The 19,584-nt window shown below is 39.9% G+C and overlaps 1 protein-coding gene across 1 annotated transcript in view; it reads left to right on the top strand.

Moving 5' to 3' along the window:
- The window catches only part of LOC150079049 (meckelin), an 860,544-nt gene that overhangs the window by 560,252 nt on the left and 280,708 nt on the right, over positions 1-19,584 (top strand). Inside the window, exon 19 of the mRNA XM_090382499.1 lies at positions 1,077-1,163. Coding sequence (XP_090238625.1) covers positions 1,077-1,163 — 87 coding nt within the window. The remainder of the gene's footprint in view (positions 1-1,076; positions 1,164-19,584) is intronic.

Here is a 19,584-nt window from a genome sequence, read left to right as displayed (position 1 = left end):
TATTTTTTTTATACCTATTTGATAACCGATGCTCATGCTGATGTAGCTGTATTAGAGATAACAGAATGTCATAAGTGAATGGGCAGAATTTTTACTTGGAAAAAAGAGTAGTGTCAAGTTTTTATGATTTTAGTTTTTGTTATTCCCCATTCCAGGGAAAAATTCGAAAAAGCAAGCAAATTCTAGGGACACATATTGGTTCCAATGAGATTGGAACCAATATGTTGACTTTACAATAGGATAATACATCAGTAGAACTGAGAGAAAAACAATGGCTAGGTTTACTTTACAGATATAAAAATCTGAACCACATTCTCTCCAAGTGGTCCCCCCCCAACACCTCCACTTGCTAGAGATTCAGTCTGCAAAGTAAATTGCATTTGTGGGAAATACTATGTTGGACAAATGTTATGCCAACTCGGAACAAGAAAAGAATAGTATATAAGAATCATATGTGATGTAGCATACTTGTACAATCATGAAAGACCCACGGATTTCATTTGGTCAGTAGGAACTTCTGAATGTATAGAGAGAGAGAGATAGAGAGAGATGTCAGACGAGACTTTGTGAATACTCCCTCTTTCTCTCTGCTGCATGGCTGACCCCTTTCATAGTGTTAATATAAATTAAACAGGTATTCTGTGGTTGCTCCCCAGTTTACCAAAAATGGCATGGTCTCTCAAGGCATTTACCCAGAAGCTCATAAAGGTGAATGATCAAACTTCCCTCTGGTAAGTCTCATCCTTTTATCCAGTAATGGTCATCATCTTACTAGCAGAATCTGCATAAACATAGATTTATTTTTAATCATCTGGTCACACTGGCTGTTCATACATTTATTTCTTTTATTGCAAACAGATTTTTGTTATGAAACTTCTTCTCTATTTCATTAGTGTTCGTAGTTTACCAGTGATGAGCCATAGTGTTTTTGGAATGTTATAATGCATACAAGTTTACCTTTATTAAAGCACCTAAATTTTAATATGTTCCAGTATAGTGCAGTGCAGTGTATTGTTTTTGTATGTGTTGTTTTTATTGCTCTGCTTTTTTTACATTTTTTTTCTTACTTCATTTAGAGACAAGATGTTGTTCATCTCCTACTACCAACTCCAGATCAAGAAGAATTTCTAAGCATATATTTAAGTATTGCTTTTATAATGAAGGTGAGAAATATAGTATAATTTTCATCTACATCAGGAGTATATGCTTTTCTTAAACCCATTAGTGCTTTGTTGTTTAAATGGTTTTAAGTTTTGTTATTATAGTCAGGTGTATATTATTGTTCTTATTATTTATAACTTTCCACAGATAGGACAGGAGTGGGAAGGAGTCATGCTCTTGTTAAGAAGCACATAAAATCTAAGACAGTGCATCTAGTCGTGGTGGCCAGTTCAATGTTGACTCAGTCGAGTTGTGATATAAGGAGGGCACTGACTCTCTTTACAAATTTCAGCTTTGAATTACAGGCTCCAAAAAAAAGCGATGTGTTTGCCTTTTTATTTACTTAATTGTTATATTATATTGTACTTTATAGGTCTATTAGCCTTATAGTTCTTGTTACGCTGGTTATTTTTTATTTTTTTATTTAGATAGAGTTTTTGTAGATTACTACTTAATATGTGTAAAACTGTTGCTTCATTCGAACCTTGCAACCATTGTTTTCATATAGAGAGTGGCAGGGAATTCAAATTTTTAATTGTGGTAAATAGGTAGCTCTAACATAAAACTAGATAGTGTAATACATATCACTCCATTTAGGATTCTATTAGATAGTGTAGTATTGATAATTAATAAACTAAATTTAATGATCTTATTAATTTTCAATATCATGCTCCAGACTAGAACAGCAAAGCAACAGACACAAAGGGGCAGGAGTGCTAGGATTCAGGGAGGAACTGAAGGGGCCGATTCTCCAACTCATCATGGCCTAAAAAAATGTGCAACTTGAGAGAAATGTTTGCCGAACTTTCAGGAACAGAACATGATCTAGCCAAAACAATGTCTTTGTGTCATCATCATCATCATCAGCCATTTTCAATCCACTGCAGGATGAAGGCCTCTCCAGCAACTTTCCAGTTCTTTCTGTTTTGAGCACTGGCCATCCATTTACTACTCAGAAACTCATGAATTTCATCTATCCATCTCCGCCTTTGTCTTCCAGGTTTTCTTCTAGCTCCTCTTGGGTACCATTCTGTTATTTTCTTGGTCCATCTGTCATCATGTCTTCGAGCTGTGTCCTGCCCAAGACCATTTTAGTTCTTTAGTTTTGATAAAAATGTCCTTTACTTGAGTTTGCTGCCTAATCCATGTGTTTCTCTTCTTATCTAACAGTCTGATTCCCAATATAATTCGTTCCATTCTTCGCTGTGTAGTTCTTAGCTTCTCTTCCATTCTTTTGGTGAGTGCCCAAGTTTCACTTCCATAAGTCATGGTGGGGAGTATACATTGGTTCATTATTTTACGTTTCAGACAAACTGGGATATTGCTCTTCAGTATGTGACTATATTTCCTGAATGCTATCCATCCAAAATTTATTCTTCTCTTGACTTCCAGCCATTTATCATTATTACAGCTAATAACTTGTCCCAGATAAGTATATGACTCCACCTTTTCAATTACTGCTCCTTCAATCATTATTTCCCTTTCCGTGGCATACTTGTTCATCATTACTTTTGTTTTAGCCATATTCATCTTTAGTCCAAAATCCTTACTAACTGTGCATAACTGATTAAGATTTTCCTCTAATTCTTTGGGATCGTGGCTTATGACCACAATGTCATCTGCAAATCGTAAATGGTTTAGGTACTCTCCGTTCACATCGACTCCTTTCTGCGACCAGTCTAATCTTCTGAAAGCTTCCTCAAGGGCAGCAGTAAACAGCTTCGGAGATATTGTGTCTCCTTGTCGAACTCCTTTCTCGATTTTAAATTTGCTACTGTCTTTGTCTAGTCTAATAAAGGAGGTAGCATTCTCATGTATTTTCTTCAAAATCATAATATATGCAGTATCTATGCCTTGTCTTTCCAGTGCCCGAAACATTGCCTTATGCTGTATGAAGTCAAATGCCTTTTGATAATCCACAAATGCCAGGCATAATGGTATTTTATATTCATTTGCTTTCTCCATTAGCTGTGATATTACGTGAAGGTGATCCATAGTTGAGAATCCTGTCCTAAAGCCAGCTTGCTCTTTCGGTTGATTCTCATCAAGTATTCTTTCTAATCTGTTAGTAATGACCCTTGTGAACAACTTGTAGATGTGGGATAACAAGCTAATTGGTCCATAATTTCCAATTTCTGATTTATCTCCTTTCTTATACAGCAAAACTATGATTGCATTATTCCACTGCTTAGGTGTCACACCTTTTCTAATGCACTTTGTGAAGAGCCCTGCTAGTTTTTGTGTTATGTCTCTTCCTCCCAATTTTAACAACTCTACAGTAACTTCATCTTCCCCTGGGGCTTTCCGATTCTTCATTTTCTTCAATGCATGTTCTACCTCATCAGGAAGAATATCGGGTATGTCGTATGTGTTGCTACTTTGCAATCCATGTTCCCCACTGCTGGTATCATTCCCTCGCTCCTTGTATAATTCTCTATAGTAGTCTTCTGCTATTTGAATTATGCCTTCTCTGCTATTCATAAGTACACCATCGCTATTCTTCAGTTTCAGTATCATTTGTCTTTCTGTATTACTGCTCATGGCTGCTGATTTAAATCCTTTGTTTTCCCTTAATGTTTGTTCTACTTTTCTTGTGTTAAATCTTCTTATGTCCTCTCTGAGTCTCTTTCTAATGGCTTTGCATAACTCAGTATACTCAATTTTCTACCTGTCAGTGTTTTTCTTGTTCTTCATTTCTCGTCTTTGGTTCATCATGACAAGTGTTTCTTGACTAATTTTTTCTTCTTTAGATTTCTGTTTCCCTATAGGTTTCTTGGGCTTTATCACTTTCAGAAAGTTGTAATATTCCTCGTCGATATCTTGGTCCTGAGCAGTCTGAAGAAGCTCAAACTTGTTCTTAAGTTCCAGTACATACTGCTTTTTCTCCTCCTCTGTTATTTCAAAGACCTTTGTATTATTTACTCGAGTCAGTTTTTTCCTTTCCTTTCCTACATCTATATCAAGAGTACATCTTACCATTCTGTGATCACTTCCAACATTTACCTTATTCAGGACAGTAACATCATTCACAATATATCTTCTGTTAGTGAGGATGAAGTCGATTTCATTAGTTGTTAATCCATTTGGACTCTTCCATGTCCACTTTCTGTTCACCCTTTTCTTGAAAAAAAAAAGTGTTCATTACTGACAGTCCTTGAGATTCTGCAAATTCCACAAGTCTTTCACCTCTTTTATTTCTTTCACCAAATCCAAAATTTCCTATAGTTCCTCTTTCTGCACTGTTTTGCCTTTTTCCAACCTTAGCATTGAAGTCCCCCATAATAATAGTGTAGTGGGTTTTCTGCTCATCTAGAAGACTCTCAATTTCAGTGTACATTTCTTCAACCTCTTCATCATCATGGCTCGACGTTGGTGCATAAATCATTATAATCTTTAGCTTGTACCTCTTAGAAATCTTGAATATTAGTCTTGACACCCTTGGTGATGTACTTTTGAATTCCAAAATGTTGTTTTTAAAATCTTTATGAACCAGAAACCCAACTCCACCTTCACTCCTTTCACTGTTTCCATTGGTGTACAGCAGATTTCGACTTGATAAACTTATAAGTGATTCATTTCTTCTTCTTGTTTCAGCCAAACCGATGATATTCCAATTCATATTTTCTAATTCCTTTTCCAGCTCTAATATCCTGTCTTCACCGATGAGTGATCGTACGTTATAACAGGCCAAGTTCAATTTCCGTGCATGGCAGCCTGGTCATACCCAGAGATTCTTAGCACCCTCTGCTTCCACTCTGATCCTCTCGCTGCCGTAAGAGGGAGAGTGAAAGCTGCTGGGGACTGAAGGCCATTTGTATTGTTGTGCTCTCATTGCTGGAGGGTTTGGTCTTTTCCTCTTCACGCTGACCAGGCGTCTTGAAGAGAACCACTCTACACGTTCGTTGCCACCTAAGTGACGTAACAGGGCTTACCATCGAGAAGGTGTGCATGAGTGGATTTTAGGGAGGCAGGCCAACCAGACTTCTCCTAAATCTTCTGTAATAGAGAGATATTGGATCCATCAGTGTTTTAGGCTGAGTGTCTGATAACACACAGGATACCTGTTCCCCTCTAAGCCCCCGTTTGTGTATGCTAAGTGCTAAGTCTTTGTGTATGCTAAGTCAACCCTTCCCCATCTCTACCATCATGCAGTATGACTAATGACTTTTGAGGTTATGATGAACATCATAGCTAGATCCAATCTTCCTTACATTTCGAGGGTACAGCTCTAAAACGGTGTTCACAGGCTGGCCACTAATTAGTACACCGCACCAAACCTATTGGTAACTCTTTACTTTTATTTGGTTTTCACATCAGCTAGTGTATAATCTTGCTACCTCTACTCTGCCAGATAGTGACTGGAGGGAGTTCGAGTAATGTGTATGCAGGCAGCATTGACGAGGCCACATTATGTCGAGGATCTGGGTATAATCTTACCATTTGTACACAATATCCAAAAATTTCATTACTTCATACAGCATGTCCCCCCCCCCACTTTTTCTTACTATTGAATACACCATGATTTGTAAAACTAATAGAGTAAGCTTATCTGCGAAAAGATCTAAACAACCATACACTTCCTAGTTCATTTCACAAATATATGCGGTCTCAACTCTAATCTCAGTGATGTGCATTTCCACTTGCGGTCTGTCAAACCCCATGTACTTTTTCTGATAGAGTCTCAGTTATCAGTTAATTCAATTACTGCTAATCCCAGTTGCCCAAATTATTCGCTGTATGATTCCTTTTGCCTCAAAGGTGGTACTTCTGCATATGTCCGTTCCGATATTCCCTGTCAGAGACTTGGTAATTTGGAATCTCCTCTCTTTGATCTTCTCTGGCTTAAAATCTCTCTACCCCCTTGTGTCAAATTCATCTGTTGTCTCTACCATTCTCCCAACTCCACTAATCACTTGGAGCTAACTTTGACTTCCTCTCTTTGCAACTTGGCTTTCTCCAGTCCAACCTTCCTTAACAGTGAGGTAATTTTCCTTAGTGATTTTAATGTTCACAACTCCAGCTGGCTTCCATTTTCTAGTCACAACAATCCAGCTGGTCGAGATACTGGGGCTTTTGCAATTGCTAATGACCTTGCACAGATTGTTCATTTACCTAGAAAAATACCGGACAATCCTTAGCGTACAGCCAACACACTTGATCTTTTTCTCACAAACAACCCTTCTAAGTACACGGTCAAAGTGAAAGATGCTTTAGGTACCTCAGATCACAACTTGGTGATTTTCTCTTCTCCAAGGGAGCCTTTATCTCATGGCTATTCCCAACCTTGTAATGTCTGGCATTACAAGAATGCAAAATGGGATAACCTGCGAAATTTCAAAACAGTAATCCGACCAAGGAAAAGAAATTTCGCAGGTTATCCCATTTTGCATTCTTGTAATATCAAACATTACAAATTTCTTTTCCTTGGTCGGATTACTGTTTCGAAATTTCTGATGTCAACGTTTGCTCATATCATGTCAGTGAAATTATTCTTGTAGGAATGGAATTCTTTATTCAACACTCCACTTTAAAATCTCGTCCTTTATCTAAACCTTGATTTTCCAATAAATGTGCTAAGGTTGTTCAAGAGAAGAACATTGCATATTGTAATTTGCTTGTTTCCAATTCTTCAGTTTCATCTTCTGCCTACACCAAAGCTCACAACAATTGTAAAGCAATTATTAATCAGTCCAAACTAGATTTTGAACTAGATAAGAGAAGAAAACTTGCTTCTTGCCCTAATGGTAGCCGAGCATTCTGGTCTCTTGTCAAAGCTATTGGCCGCAACTTTTGCCCATCTCTGCTCCTACCTCTGTCAAAAACAGATGGTTCTATTGTCACTTCAGCCAAGTATAAAGCTGACCTGCTAGCATCTTATTTTTCTTCCAACTCATGTATTAATGATCTTGATAAAACACCTTCCACCATTCACAACACACTCATTCAATGCCTTTTGTGGTCTTCTGTCAAAAGGATGTCAGAAGGAATTTGATGAATCTTGAAGCTAAGAAAGCTCCAGGTCCTTATGATATTTCTCCACTTGTTCTCAAAACCTGTGCTCCTCGACTTGCTCCTGTTCTTTGCGGCCTTTTTTCACTTTCTTATTCCAAGGGTATTTTTCCTTCTGCTTGGAAATTTGCTCATATCCAGCCAATTCCTAAAAAGGGTGACAAATCCCTCCCATCCAGTTAACATCCCATTGCAATTACTTCTACTCTTTCTAAAGTAAGGGAGAAATCAATTCACCACCAACTCTTAACCTACCTAGAAACCTTCCATCTGATCAATAATCGCCAGTATGGATTCCGTCAGTGTCGATCCACTGGTGATATATTGGCTTAAGTTACCTATTTATGGACAAATTCAATGGAAAAGTTCGGTGAAACACAAGCAGTTGCTCTTGACATCTCAAAGGCTATCAATCGTGTTTGATATAAAGATCTTCTAAACAAGTTGCCAACTGTTTTTTGTAATTGGTTATCCAGTTTTCTCTCTGATTACTCATTGAGAGTGAGGGTAGATGGCTCTCTGTGTTCAAACTTCTCCACTAATGCTTGTGTCCCCAAAGGTTCAGTTCTTTCCTCCACTCTATTCTTCTTATATATTAATGACCTTCTTCCATTGACTGGAAATCCTATCCATAGTTTTGCTGATGATAGCGCATTGCATTCCACTTTCCATTTTGAGAAAAATTGCCCTTCTCAATCAGTTTCAATTTCTCAAATATCCGCTACCAATTCCTTAAATGCCGATCTCCAGTTAATTATCCAGTAGGACAAAGACAATTTAGTTGATTTCAATCCTTTTAAAATTCAGTCTTGTCTTATATCTCGCAAAAAGGATCCTTGTGCTCCTATGCTTATCTTTGGTGACATTCGGATTTCTAGGCAAAATTATATATCTCTTTTGGGGGTTACCCTGACTTCTAATCTCTCTTGGCATAAACACATTACAAATATTGCTTCCTCTGCATCTAAAAAACTTGGTTTTCTCTTTTGCTTTCGGCGTTACTTTTTACAAATTCCAAATCCACACTACCATGAAATATTGTTCCCACATCTGTGGTGGTGCACCCAAAACCTCTTTCAGGTTTCTGTCAGATGACCTAAGTAGAACATGTGGCAGAGAAGAAAAATGCATGGGATACATATAAATTAGCAGGTGACATAGAAGCCTATGATAGATATAAGCGCTCTGTAAACAAGTCACAAAGGAGGTTAGTCAGGCAAAGGCACATTACAAGAAATCATTGGCAAAGGATGCAAAGAAAAACAGCAAGGAATTCTTTACCTATGTAAACTCTAGTAGGAAGGGGATGAATCAGATTGGTCCACTTGATATCGATGGTTCAACTATTGATGATCCTGTTCAGGTAACCAACAAACTAAATGAACATTTTGCTTCTACATTCACACATGAGGAGTTATTCAGGGAGGGTAATGCCAGAGACGTATTAAACTCTGGCAGTATGCCAAATAATCTTGTAATAACTGAGAGTAAATGGAGGAGAAATTGTTGAAGATAAACATAAGAAAGGCACCATGGGTGGTTAGAATCTATCCAGTTATATTAAAGGAGGAAGCAAAGTAGGTAAGCAAACCATTAACCATAATTATGAGAGCTTCCTTGGACTCAGTGGAGGTACCCATGGACTCGAAATGTGCAAATGTGACCCCAATCCACAAACAAGGATCAAAGGGAGACAGAGGTAATCACAGACATGTTAGTTTAACTTCAGTTTTATGGAAATTAATGGAGGCACTGGTTAAAGAAGCATTTCAGGATCATCTCGACAAGGCTTCAGTTTTAGCTTGGACACAGCATGGGTTTGTTAAGGGGACGTCTTGTCTGACTATTTTGATTGGATACTATGATGAAGTCACAAAGTAACTGGATGCACAGAACAATTTTGATATCAGATATTTGGATCTTAGAAAAGCTTTTGATACTGTTACACATGGAAGACTGCTACACAAATTGGAGCAGTGTGGCATTGGAGGCAAATTGCTGCAATGGATAAAGGGGTGGTTGAGGGGGAGAAGACAGAGAGTGGTAATCAATGGACACTGCCCTTCGTGGACTAATGTTATTAATGGAGTTCCCCAGGGTTCAATGTAGGGTCCATTGTTGTTTTCTGTATTCATTAATGATAGTGATGATGGTATATCAGGCTTACGGTCCAAGTTTACAGATTTTATGAAGGCTGGCAGGGTTGTTAATGACACTAATGACTGTGCACTGCCGCAACAGGATCTAGAAAGGTTGAGTTGATGGGCTGAGAGGTGCAACTGAAGTTTAACATTGACAAATGGAAAGTACTGCATATGGGAAGCAGTAACCACTCTCGGTGTAGTACAACTGTGTGGTACTACACCGACTGTGGTAGAGAATGAAAAGGACCTGGCGGTAATTGTGCAGGCAGATATGAAGTTTTCTTAGCAACGCAGACGGTCTACAAGAGTAGCTCATGGTGTCTTGCCAGTGATATACACAAATTTTTCTAGCAGGGGTAAGGAGGTGATTATCCCCTTGTATAAGGCAATGGTCAGGCCACACCTTGAGTACTGTATACACATCTGGAGTCCTCGTTTTATGAAGGATGTAGAGCTATTGGAACGAGTACAGAGAAGGGCAGCAAGATTAGTGAATGGAATAAAGGGTTGCTCTTACGAAGAAAGGCTTAAGTTTTGCCAATTACAGAGTCTAGAAACTAGGCATCTGCGAGGTGATCTCATTTAGCGTTGAATGGTTTGAGCATGCTCAATGCTGATAGGACTCTTCCTCTTGCTCAGAATAATCGATGGCGAGGGCAAAAATTCAAATTGAGGAAAGACAATTGTAGGATAGTTGAGCGGAAGTTTGCCTTTAGCCAGCGGGTTGTTGATTGCTGGAACAAACTTCCAAACAAACTTCCATCTGTCGTAGAAGTTGATAGCTTAAATAGATTCAAGGCAGAACTTGACAAGCATTTGGAGCGAGGGAATGGGTGAAATAAGGGGTTTTTTTTTGGCTGATGCTGTATAAGCTTGCTTTCTTGCATCATGTGCCTTTGCTAATGCCTCGCAGGTGCCTAGTCCCCAGAAGCTGTAATTTTTAGAACTTAGGCCTTTCTTCATAAGAGCAGCCGCTTTGTTCCCTTCACCAGTCTTGTTGCCCTTCTCTGTACTCATTCTATCATCTCTACATCCTTCCTAAAATGGCACCTCCATAGCCAGGTGGGCAGGAGCAGCAGCAGCAGCAGCGCGTAGCACAAGCTTCTTGATTAGACCAGGGTTCGAGCCCGTGACCACCAAATATGGAGGAAGCGGAAAGGTCAGGGATTGACCACTGTATATCCCTGGAGCAATATGGCCTTCGTTGCTAATGCTCCTAAAAACCAAATAACAAACAAACAACCATCCTAAAATGAGGTTCCGTCCTGTACCCAGTACTCAAGGTGTGGCCTGACTATTGCCTTATACAACGGGATAATCCCCTCCTTATCTCTGCTCGCAAAATTGCAGTATATCCTTGACAAGACCCTATTACTTACTACACAGCGTGTCTGCACCGTCAGAAAACTTCATATCTGACTGCACAATTACCCAAGGTCTCTTTCCTTCTCCACTACCCTGAGTGTAACACAAAGGCAAATGGATAGCATTACCCCCTCTGGGGGTTACTGCTACCCATATGCAGTACTTTGCATTTCTCAATGTTAAACTTCAATTGCCACTTCTCAGGGAATCTACCCAAATTTCCAGATCCTTTTGCTGCAGCATACTGTTATTAACAACCCAACCAACCTTTGTAGCATCTGAAAACTTTGAAATTTTGCTTGATATACCTTCATCAATATCATTGATAAATATACAAAGCAACAATGGGACCAACACTGAACCCTGAGAGACACCACTAATAAAATTAGTCCACATAGAGTAGTACCCATTAACCACCACTCGCTGGCTTCTCCCTCACAACCATCCTTTTATGAATTAGTAGTAGTAGTAGTAGTAGTAGTGGCACATGATGCAAGAAACCAAGTGTAGGAGCTTATGCAGCATCAGCCAAAAAAAAAAAAAAAAAATCATCACACCATTCCCTCCAAATGCCTGTCCAGTTCCTCCTTAAATTTATTTAACCTATCAACTTCCACAACGACAGATGGAAGTTTGTTCCAGCAATTAACCACCCGCTGGTTAAAGGCAAATTTCCGCACATCTATTCTACATCTGTCCTTTCTTAATTTGAACTTATGTCCCCGTAGGTTCGTAATCTGAACAAGTGGAAGGATCCCATCAGAATTCAGCGTGCTCAACCCATTCAAGGCCTTATACACCTCAATCAGATCACCGCGCAGGTGCCTAGTCTCCAGCCACTGCAATTTGCAGAACTTAAGCCTCTCTTGGTAAGAGAATCCCTTCATTCCCCTCACCAATCGTGTTGCTCTTCTCTGTACACGCTCAAGCAAATCTACATCCTTCCTAAAATGAGGCCTCCAGACTTGTACGCAATACCCAAGGCGTGGCCTGACCATTGCCTTATACAGAGGGACAATCACATCCTTTTCCCTGCTAGCAAAATTCCTATATATCATTGACAAAACCCCATGACCTGCCCTAGCAGCCTGTCTGCATTGCTCAGAAAACTTCATATCTGACTGCACAATTACTCCCAGGTTTTTTTTTCATTTTCTACCACCTTAAGTGTAGTACCACACAGTTGGTACGTTTCTCTGGGGTTACTTCTACCCATATGCAGTACTTTGCATTTGTCAAGGTTGAACTTCAGTTGCCACTTCTTAGCCTATCTGCCCAAATTATCTAGATCCTGTTGCAGTAGCACACTGCCATTACTGTCATTAACAACCCTGCCAACCTTTGTGTCATCTGCAAACTTCGACATTAAGCCTGATATACCTTCATCAATATCATTGATAAATACACAAAACAACAGTGGACCCAACACCGAACCCTGTGGGACTCCACTAATAACATTAGTCCACGAAGAGCAGCACCCATTGATTACCACCCTCTGTCTTCTCCCACTTAACCATCCTTTTATCCATTGTTGCAACTTACCCTTAATACCATTCTGCTCCAATTTGTACAGTAGTCTTCCATGCGCAACAGTGTCAAAAGCTTTCCTCAAATCCAAGTATATGATATCAAAATTATTTTTCGCATCCAGTTCCTTTGTGACCACATCATAATAACCAATCAAATTTGTCAGACAAGACTTTCCCTTAACAAACCCATGCTGTGTTTGAATTATTGCTGCAGTCTTGTCTAGATGATCCTGCAATGCATCTTTAACCAGTGACTCCATTATTTTACCCGGAACAGAAGTTAAACTAACTGGTCTGTAATTACTCGTGTCACCCTTCGATCCACCTTTGTGAATTGGGGACACATTTGCACATCTCCAGTCCGTGGGAACCTCCCCTGAGTCCAAGGATGCTCTCATAATTATGGCTAAGGGTTTGCTTAGTTGCTTTGCCGCCTCCTTTAAAATAACTGGATAGATCCCATCCACCCCAGGTGCCTTTCTTATGTTTAACTTCAACAATTTCTCCTCCACTTTGCTCTCAGTTATTACAAAATCATTAAGCACACTGCTACAATTTGATAACCTTCTTCCATTTTCAAACTGTAATAATTCCTCACGTGTGAATGTAGATGCAAAATACTCATTCAGTTTGTTTGCTATCTGAGCAGGATCATCAACAGTCGAACCATCGATGTCAAGTGGACCAATCATATTCATCCCCTTCCTTTTAGAGTTTATATAAGTAAAGAAATCCTTGCTGTTTTTCTTAGCATCCTTTGCCAAAGATTTCTCGTAATCCGCCTTCGCCTGCCGAACCTCCTTTGTGACCTGATTACAGACTAGCTTATATCTGCCACAGGCTTCTGCGTCACCTGATAATTTATATGCATCCCATGCATTTTTCTTCTCTGTCACGAGTCTCATTAGTTCATTTGATAACCATTTAGGCCTAAACCTTGAACGATATTTCTTAATCGGTATATAAAGTCTAGTAGCTTCCACGATTAATTCCTTTAATGCTTCCCACTTAGAATTTACTGTTGGTAACATCGTCAGTTGATCCCACTGTACAGAATTTAAAAACTGTCTGAGACCACTGTACTCCCCTTTACGGAAGCAAAAACCCTTTCCTTTACCCCTGACGGTAGTTACCTCTTTGAGTAAATCCCACTTCAGCACACTGTGATCACTGCCACCTAGTGGTTCCTTTATCTGCAAATTCTTAATACACGAATGATCACTGCTGATAACCAGATCAAGAGTGTTACTTTCTCTGGTTGCCTCTCGAACATGCTGCTGCAGAAAACAATCATCCAATAAATCCACAAAAGTCTGACTGGTGTGTGAGTGACCAACCCACAAGTTCCAGTCAATATCTGGGAAGTTAAAATCCCCCATTATAAGACATTCAGATTTACTGGCCCACTCTATTTCTCTGTACAATTGTTCATTGTACTCATTCAAGTCATTAGGCCTATAACACACTCCTACCCTTATTTTTCCTTTCGCAGTGCTTATCTCGCACCAAACTGACTCAACAGAGCACTGTTCATCTATATTAACTGGGTGCACTTCCTTTGATTTTATGTTTTTCTTAATTAACAGCATAACACCCCCTCCCTTTCTGTCCTGTCTATCCTTTCTGTACACATTGTACTCCCCAAATTCCAGTTCTGCATTCCTTATATCTTTGTGACACCACGTCTCTGCTATCCCAACAATATCCGCCTTTGATGTCTTGACCAACACTTCAAATTCATCAAATTTATTTACTATACTTCTAGCATTGGTATACATGCAAGCATACATGCTCCTATGCCTATTCCTTGTTACCCTAACACATCCCATGTACCCAACTATTCCATGATGACTGCCATCCGTCCCTGAAACCCCCAACACCCCTCGCTCCAGGTCGCTTCTTATTCTAATAGAAGTTGTGCAAGAATCACCTTCACCTCTGCCTGCGGTTAGTGTTAAACTATTAGTCTTTGTATCCCCCCAAACTAGCAGTTTTCCGACCCACCTAACACTGCCTCGATAGCATCAGCAAATATTCTTGCACCCTTTCTATTTAAGTGTATCCCATCCCTGTAGAAGCAATCTCTCCTGTTAACAAGTACAGTCCAGGCTGAAAAAAATTCTACCCCTTGAGCCTTGCACAATCCTTCCAGGGCCGAATTGATCGACAAGGCTCTCATCATGTACTCCCTCCTATCGTGTCTGGGCAGAATTGCAGACACTTTCAAATTCAACCCTATTTCACGGCTTTTTTTCAACAGTGACCTGTACTTGTTGAGTAATTCCGCCGGTCTCCTACTCTTAATATCATTAGTGCCAACGTGTACAACTATATCACCTTTTGTGCCCTTGAAAGATGATATCCGCTCTACAACGTCATCAACCTTTGCCCCTGGCAGACATACCCTGGTCCTGTTCCACCTATCCTTTTTACAAAGGATGTTCCCCGTTTCCCTGACAATAGAGTCACCAACAACAACTAGTTCCTGTGGGACCAGCGCATTCTGCCTTAGGGGTTGCCGCTGTGTTGCGTGATGACCAAGTGCAAGCTCTGGCGTTGATGTGGGCAGCTGAGAGCTTGATGGGCCCCTCAATTTACTTCCTTCGAGGGCATCCACCCTGTCCTTCAAGCTCTCATATAGGCCCATAAGAACGCTGAGTTGTTGCCTGATTTCGATACACTCCTTGCATCGCGCACACACAAAGACATCCCCCATGGCAATATCATGTTCCGTTTCAGAGAGTTCGGCAAACATTTCACAAGTTGCACATTTCTTTAGGCTGTGATGCGTTGGAGAATTGCCCCCCTCAGTTCTCCCCCGAGTCACAGCACTCCTGCCACTTTGTGCCCGTTGCTTTGCTGCTCTAGTTTGGGGCATGGTAGTTTAAATTAAAAAAAATCAATAAATTAAATGTCAGTAGTATTTGAATAGAAACTATTAAATAGAAACAGTGAAGCGTATTACTATATAATTATGCGTTAGAACTACCTAGCTACCTCAATTAAAAAATTTGAATTCCCTACCACTATATCCAAAAACAATGGCTACAAAAATGGAACGAAATAACGGTTTTACCTATCGTAAGTAAAATCCACAAAAACTCTTTATCTAAATTAAAAATAAAAAATAACCAGCGTAACTATAACTATATGACTACGTATTAAGTACAATATAAAATAACAATCATGTAAATAACAGGTAAACACTTATCGTTTTTGCAGAGCCTGTAACTGATAGCTGTAACTTTAAAGAGATTCAGCGCCCTCTCCCCTGTAACAACTTGCCCTTAATGTCATAATGCTCCAATTTGTACAGTAGTCTTCCATGTACAACAGTATCAAAACCTTTCCTGAAATCCAAGTAGATGATATCCGAATTATTTTTTGTGACACTATGATGTGGTCACTTTTGTGACCACATCATAGTATCCAATCAAATTGGTCAGACAAGACTTCCCCTTAACAAACCCATGCTGGGTCTGAATTATTACTGCAGTCTTGTCTAAACGATCCTAGAATGCTTCTTTAACCAGTGACTCCATTATTTTCCGTGGAAGAGAAGTTAAACTATCAGGTCTGTAATTACTTGTGTCACACTTTGATTCCCCTTTGTGAATTGGAGATACTTTCCACATCTCCATTCTGTGGAAACTTCCCCCGATTCCAAGGATTCTCTCATAACTATGGCTAAGTGTTTGCTTACTTCCTTTTCTGCTTTAATATAATTGGATAGATCCCATCCACCACATGTGCCTTTCTTATATATAACTCCAACAGTTTCTCCTCCACTTTCCTCCCAGTTATTAAAAAATCATTTAAATCCCTGTTTGAGTTTGATACACATCTGGCCCTCTCCTCCTTCAATCACTCCCCATATGTGAATAAAGATGCAAAATACTCATTTAGTTCGGCAGTTATCTGAGAATGATCATCTACAGTCAAATCATTGTTATCAGGTAGACCAATGTGATTCATCCCCTTCCTTTTAGAGTTTATATAAGTAAAGAAGTCTTTGCTGTTTTTATTTGCTAAAGGTTTTTCATAATCTGGCTTTGCTTGCCCTACCTCCTTTGTAACTTGATTACAGACTAGCTTCTATCTACCATAGGCTTCTGTGTAATCTGACAATTTATGTGCATCCCATGCATTTTCTTCTCTGCCATAAGTCTCATTAGTTCATCTGACACCCATTTGGGCCTGAACCTAGAGCAGTATTTCTTAATTGGAACAAAAAACCTTATAACTCCCAATATTATTTCTTGAATGCTTCCCATTTATAATTTGCTGTTGATAACATCATCAGTTTGTCCCACTATATAGAACCTAAAAAATCTCTGAGACCACTGTAGCCACCTTTACGAAAGCAAAAACCCTTCCCTTTACCCCTGATCGTGGTTACATCTTTAAGTAAATCCCACATCACTACACCATGATCTCTGCCACCTAGTGATTCCTTTTTCTAAATTCTTAATGCAAGAATAATCACTGCTGATAATAAGATCAAAGGAATTTCTCCCTCTTGATACCTCTCTAACATGCTTCTGTAGAAAACAATCATCCAATAAATCCACAAAAGCCTTGCTAGTGTGTGAGTGACCAATCCACAAGTTTCAAACTATATCTGGGAAGTTAAAATCCCCTATTATAAGACACTGATTTACTGGCCTACTCTATTTCTCTGTATAATTGTTCATTGTACTCATCAGAGTCATTCGGCCTATAACAAATTCCTTCCTTCATTTTTGCTTTCCTAGTACTTATGTACTAGGAAGGGGATGAATCTGATTGGTCCACTTAACATCGATGGTTCGATTGTTGATGATCCTGCTCAGATAGCAAACAAACTGAATGAGTATTTTGCTTCTACATTCACACGTGAGGAATTATTACAGTTTGAAAATGGAAGAAGGTTATCAAATTGTAACAGTGTGCTTAATGATTTTGTAATAACTGAGAGCAAAGCGGAGGAGAAATTGTTGAAGTTAAACATAAGAAAGGCACCTGGGGTGGATGGGATCTATCCAGTTATTTTAAAGGAGGCGGCAAAGCAACTAAGCAAACCCTTAGCCATAATTATGAGAGCATCCTTGGACTCAGGGGAGGTTCCCACGGACTGGAGATGTGCAAATGTGTCCCCAATTCACAAAGGTGGATCGAAGGGTGACACGAGTAATTACAGACCAGTTAGTTTAACTTCTGTTCCGGGTAAAATAATGGAGTCGCTGGTTAAAGATGCATTGCAGGATCATCTAGACAAGACTGCAGCAATAATTCAAACACAGCATGGGTTTGTTAAGGGAAAGTCTTGTCTTACAAATTTGATTGGTTATTATGATGTGGTCACAAAGGAACTGGATGCAAAAAATAATTTTGATATCATATACTTGGATTTCAGGAAAGCTTTTGACACTGTTGCGCATGGAAGACTATTGTACAAATTGGAGCAGAATGGTATTAAGGGTAAGTTGCTACAATGGATAAAAGGATGGTTAAGTGGGAGAAGACAGAGGGTGGTAATCAATGGGTGCTGCTCTTCATGGACTAATGTTATTAGTGGAGTCCCACAGGGTTCGGTGTTGGGTCCACTGTTGTTTTGTGTATTTATCAATGATATTGATGAAGGTATATCAGGCTTAATGTCGAAGTTTGCAGATGACACAAAGGTTGGCAGGGTTGTTAATGACAGAAATGGCAGTGTGCTACTGCAACAGGATCTAGATAAGTTGGGCAGATGGGCTAAGAAGTGGCAACTGAAGTTTAACCTTGACAAATGCAAAGTACTGCATATGGGTAGAAGTAACCCCAGAGAAACGTACCAACTGTGTGTTACTACACTTAAGGTGGTAGAAAATGAAAAAGACCTGGGAGTAATTGTGCAGTCAGATATGAAGTTTTCTGAGCAGTGCAGACAGGCTGCTAGGGCGGGTCATGGGGTTTTGTCAATGATATATAGGAATTTTGCTAGCAGGGAAAAGGAGGTGATTGTCCCTCTGTATAAGGCAATGGTCAGGCCACGCCTTGAGTACTGCGTACAGGTCTGGAGTCCTCATTTTAGGAAGGATGTAGATTTGCTTGAGCGTGTACAGAGAAGAGCAACACGATTGGTGAGGGGAATGAAGGGATTCTCTTACCAAGAGAGGCTTAAGTTCTGCAAATTGCAGTGGCTGGAGACTAGGCACCTGCGCGTAGATCTGATTGAGGTGTATAAGGCCTTGAATGGGTTGAGCACGCTGAATTCTGATGGGATCCTTCCACTTGTTCAGATTACGAACCTACGGGGACATAAGTTCAAATTAAGAAAGGACAGATGTAGAATAGATGTGCGGAAATTTGCCTTTAGCCAGCGGGTGGTTAATTGCTGGAACAAACTTCCATCTGTCGTTGTGGAAGTTGATAGGTTAAATAAATTTAAGGAGGAACTGGACAGGCATTTGGAGGGAATGGTGTGATTTTTTTTTTTTTTTTGGCTGATGCTGCATAAGCTCCTACACTTGCTTTCTGTGGAGTCCCACAGGGTTCGGTGTTGGGTCCACTGTTGTTTTGTGTATTTATCAATGATATTGATGAAGGTATATCAGGCTTAATGTCGAAGTTTGCAGATGACACAAAGGTTGGCAGGGTTGTTAATGACAGAAATGGCAGTGTGCTACTGCAACAGGATCTAGATAAGTTGGGCAGATGGGCTAAGAAGTGGCAACTGAAGTTTAACCTTGACAAATGCAAAGTACTGCATATGGGTAGAAGTAACCCCAGAGAAACGTACCAACTGTGTGTTACTACACTTAAGGTGGTAGAAAATGAAAAAGACCTGGGAGTAATTGTGCAGTCAGATATGAAGTTTTCTGAGCAGTGCAGACAGGCTGCTAGGGCGGGTCATGGGGTTTTGTCAATGATATATAGGAATTTTGCTAGCAGGGAAAAGGAGGTGATTGTCCCTCTGTATAAGGCAATGGTCAGGCCACGCCTTGAGTACTGCGTACAGGTCTGGAGTCCTCATTTTAGGAAGGATGTAGATTTGCTTGAGCGTGTACAGAGAAGAGCAACACGATTGGTGAGGGGAATGAAGGGATTCTCTTACCAAGAGAGGCTTAAGTTCTGCAAATTGCAGTGGCTGGAGACTAGGCACCTGCGCGTAGATCTGATTGAGGTGTATAAGGCCTTGAATGGGTTGAGCACGCTGAATTCTGATGGGATCCTTCCACTTGTTCAGATTACGAACCTACGGGGACATAAGTTCAAATTAAGAAAGGACAGATGTAGAATAGATGTGCGGAAATTTGCCTTTAGCCAGCGGGTGGTTAATTGCTGGAACAAACTTCCATCTGTCGTTGTGGAAGTTGATAGGTTAAATAAATTTAAGGAGGAACTGGACAGGC

The sequence above is a fragment of the Mastigoproctus giganteus genome, chromosome 10, assembly GCF_048544385.1.
Source record: "Mastigoproctus giganteus isolate SK-2022 chromosome 10, ASM4854438v1, whole genome shotgun sequence".
NCBI classification, from domain to species: Eukaryota; Metazoa; Arthropoda; class Arachnida; order Uropygi; family Thelyphonidae; genus Mastigoproctus; species Mastigoproctus giganteus.
This window is presented reverse-complemented; position numbering and strand designations above follow the sequence as displayed.